The 1,801-nt window shown below is 62.0% G+C and overlaps 1 protein-coding gene across 1 annotated transcript; it reads right to left on the reverse strand.

Moving 5' to 3' along the window:
- On the reverse strand, window positions 1-1,801 carry LOC123039812 (zinc finger protein ZAT5-like). The gene has a single exon (XM_044462817.1). The coding sequence runs from the start codon at window positions 1,359-1,361 to the stop codon at window positions 264-266; it is 1,098 nt and encodes a 365-aa protein (XP_044318752.1). The 5' UTR covers window positions 1,362-1,801; the 3' UTR covers window positions 1-263.

Raw genomic sequence — 1,801 nt, forward strand, 5'->3', positions numbered from 1 at the left:
TGAATCAATGAATCAATCAATATAATGAATTTAATCACATGATAAACGTCAAATTTTACAGTTTCCAATCATCATCAATAATCAATCAATTTGAGCAGAACAAATGGTAAAAAAGGAAGAGGAAGAAAGAATATGTATGGTTTCATATCACAGCAAGGCATGTACTACTATGTAAATGTGTATGTGTGTGTGTGTGTGTGTTGAAGGAATGGGAAACAGAGGAGCTAATTACTTTCTGTATATGTTGCCCGATCGCTTGGTGGCTAGTAATGGCAGTCCACCAGGGCCGACGCCGGCGCCGGGAACGGCAGCAGCGCCGCCGGGGCAGACGGCCGCTCCTTCACGGAGAAGGAGAAGGGCGATGGCGAGGTAGCCTCGGTGGCGGCCGCGTCGTCGCAGGGCGCCGGCATGTTGAGATCCAGCTCCAGCGGGCTCTTCTCCTTCCTGATCACCAGCACCGCCGCCACGCCGTCCGTGGAAGAGACGGACGCCGACGCCGGCAGGAGCGGGCGGTGGCGCCGCATGTGCCCGCCCAGCGCCTGCCCGGACCCGAACTCCGCGCCGCAGATGGAGCACTCGTGCACCCTCCCCTGCCCCTGCTGCTGTTGCTGCTGCTTCGACGACGACACGACGGTCGCCGTGGCCGCCCCTTCTTGCTTCGGCGGCGTCGCCGGGACCGGGATCGCCAGCACCGTCCGATCCACGGCAGCGGCCGGCGACGGCGACGAAGGCGGTGGTGGCGTCTTCTCGTCGGCGGGCAGCTTCTTCTCCTCGGACGACGACGCCGTCGCCGCGGTGGTGGGCGGGAGCGGGAGACGCGGCTTCTTGTGGCTGGTGCGGTGGCCGCCGAGCGCCTGGAAGGACGGGAAGCACTTGCCACACGTCCGGCACTCGTACACGAACTCCCCCTCGCCGCCGTCCGCCGGGCGCCGGCTCCGGAACTTGCCCTCCCGCGCCGTGGCCACCGCCATCACCCCCGCCGTGGACTCCGCGACGTCATCCCTCACCACCACCGACGACGACGCGGACGACGCCCCGGCCCTGCTTCCTTGCCCGCCGCCGCCGCGCGCGAGCAGCATGAGGCAGAGCGCCATGTCCTCCTCCTCCTCGGTGACGCACCCGGAGGCCGCCTCATCCGCGCCAGACCGCCACCCGCCGCCATCCGCCACCGAGGACGACGACGACGCCACCTCTCCCGCGGCGCTGGCCGTGGTGACCGCGGTCACCTCGGCCTCCGCGGCCGCGATCACCGCGGCGGCGTGCACGCGGCGCCGCTTGCTGCGCTTGCCCTTGACGACGATGGCCGTGAGCGCATCCGGTGGCGTGCCGTGGCCGTAGCCGTCGCCGGCCTCCTCCCCCATCGATCGATCGGCGTTGGACGACGTGAGAAACAAGGAGGAGGTGGGAGGGAGGAGAATACAAGGTGGTGGAAGGAGGAAGGTTGGTGATGGATGGAAGGATGCTTAATAGTTTGCTTGCATATGGAGAGGAGAGTGGGTTGAGACTTGAGAGGAAGGAAGGAATGGAGTGGTGGTGGTGGTGGTGTGTGTGGAGTGGTGGTAATAATAAAGTTGGGATTTGAGGAGGAGGAGGAGATGTCAACAAGGCCAGGCCAGGCAATGTGGCAGCTAAGAAGGATTGATGGAGAAACAAAAGCTTGCTCATTGATGCCTGGCAATGTGGCAATAAACTACTAGTGCTCATTGGTGATTGGTGAATGGTTGGGCTGAGCTGGCTGGCTGGCTAGGCCTGTTATTTTGGGACTTGTGTAAAATTCCAAGAAGAGTGGAAGAAAAAACCA

This window comes from Triticum aestivum, chromosome 2B (assembly GCF_018294505.1).
Source record: "Triticum aestivum cultivar Chinese Spring chromosome 2B, IWGSC CS RefSeq v2.1, whole genome shotgun sequence".
Lineage (NCBI taxonomy): Eukaryota > Viridiplantae > Streptophyta > Magnoliopsida > Poales > Poaceae > Triticum > Triticum aestivum.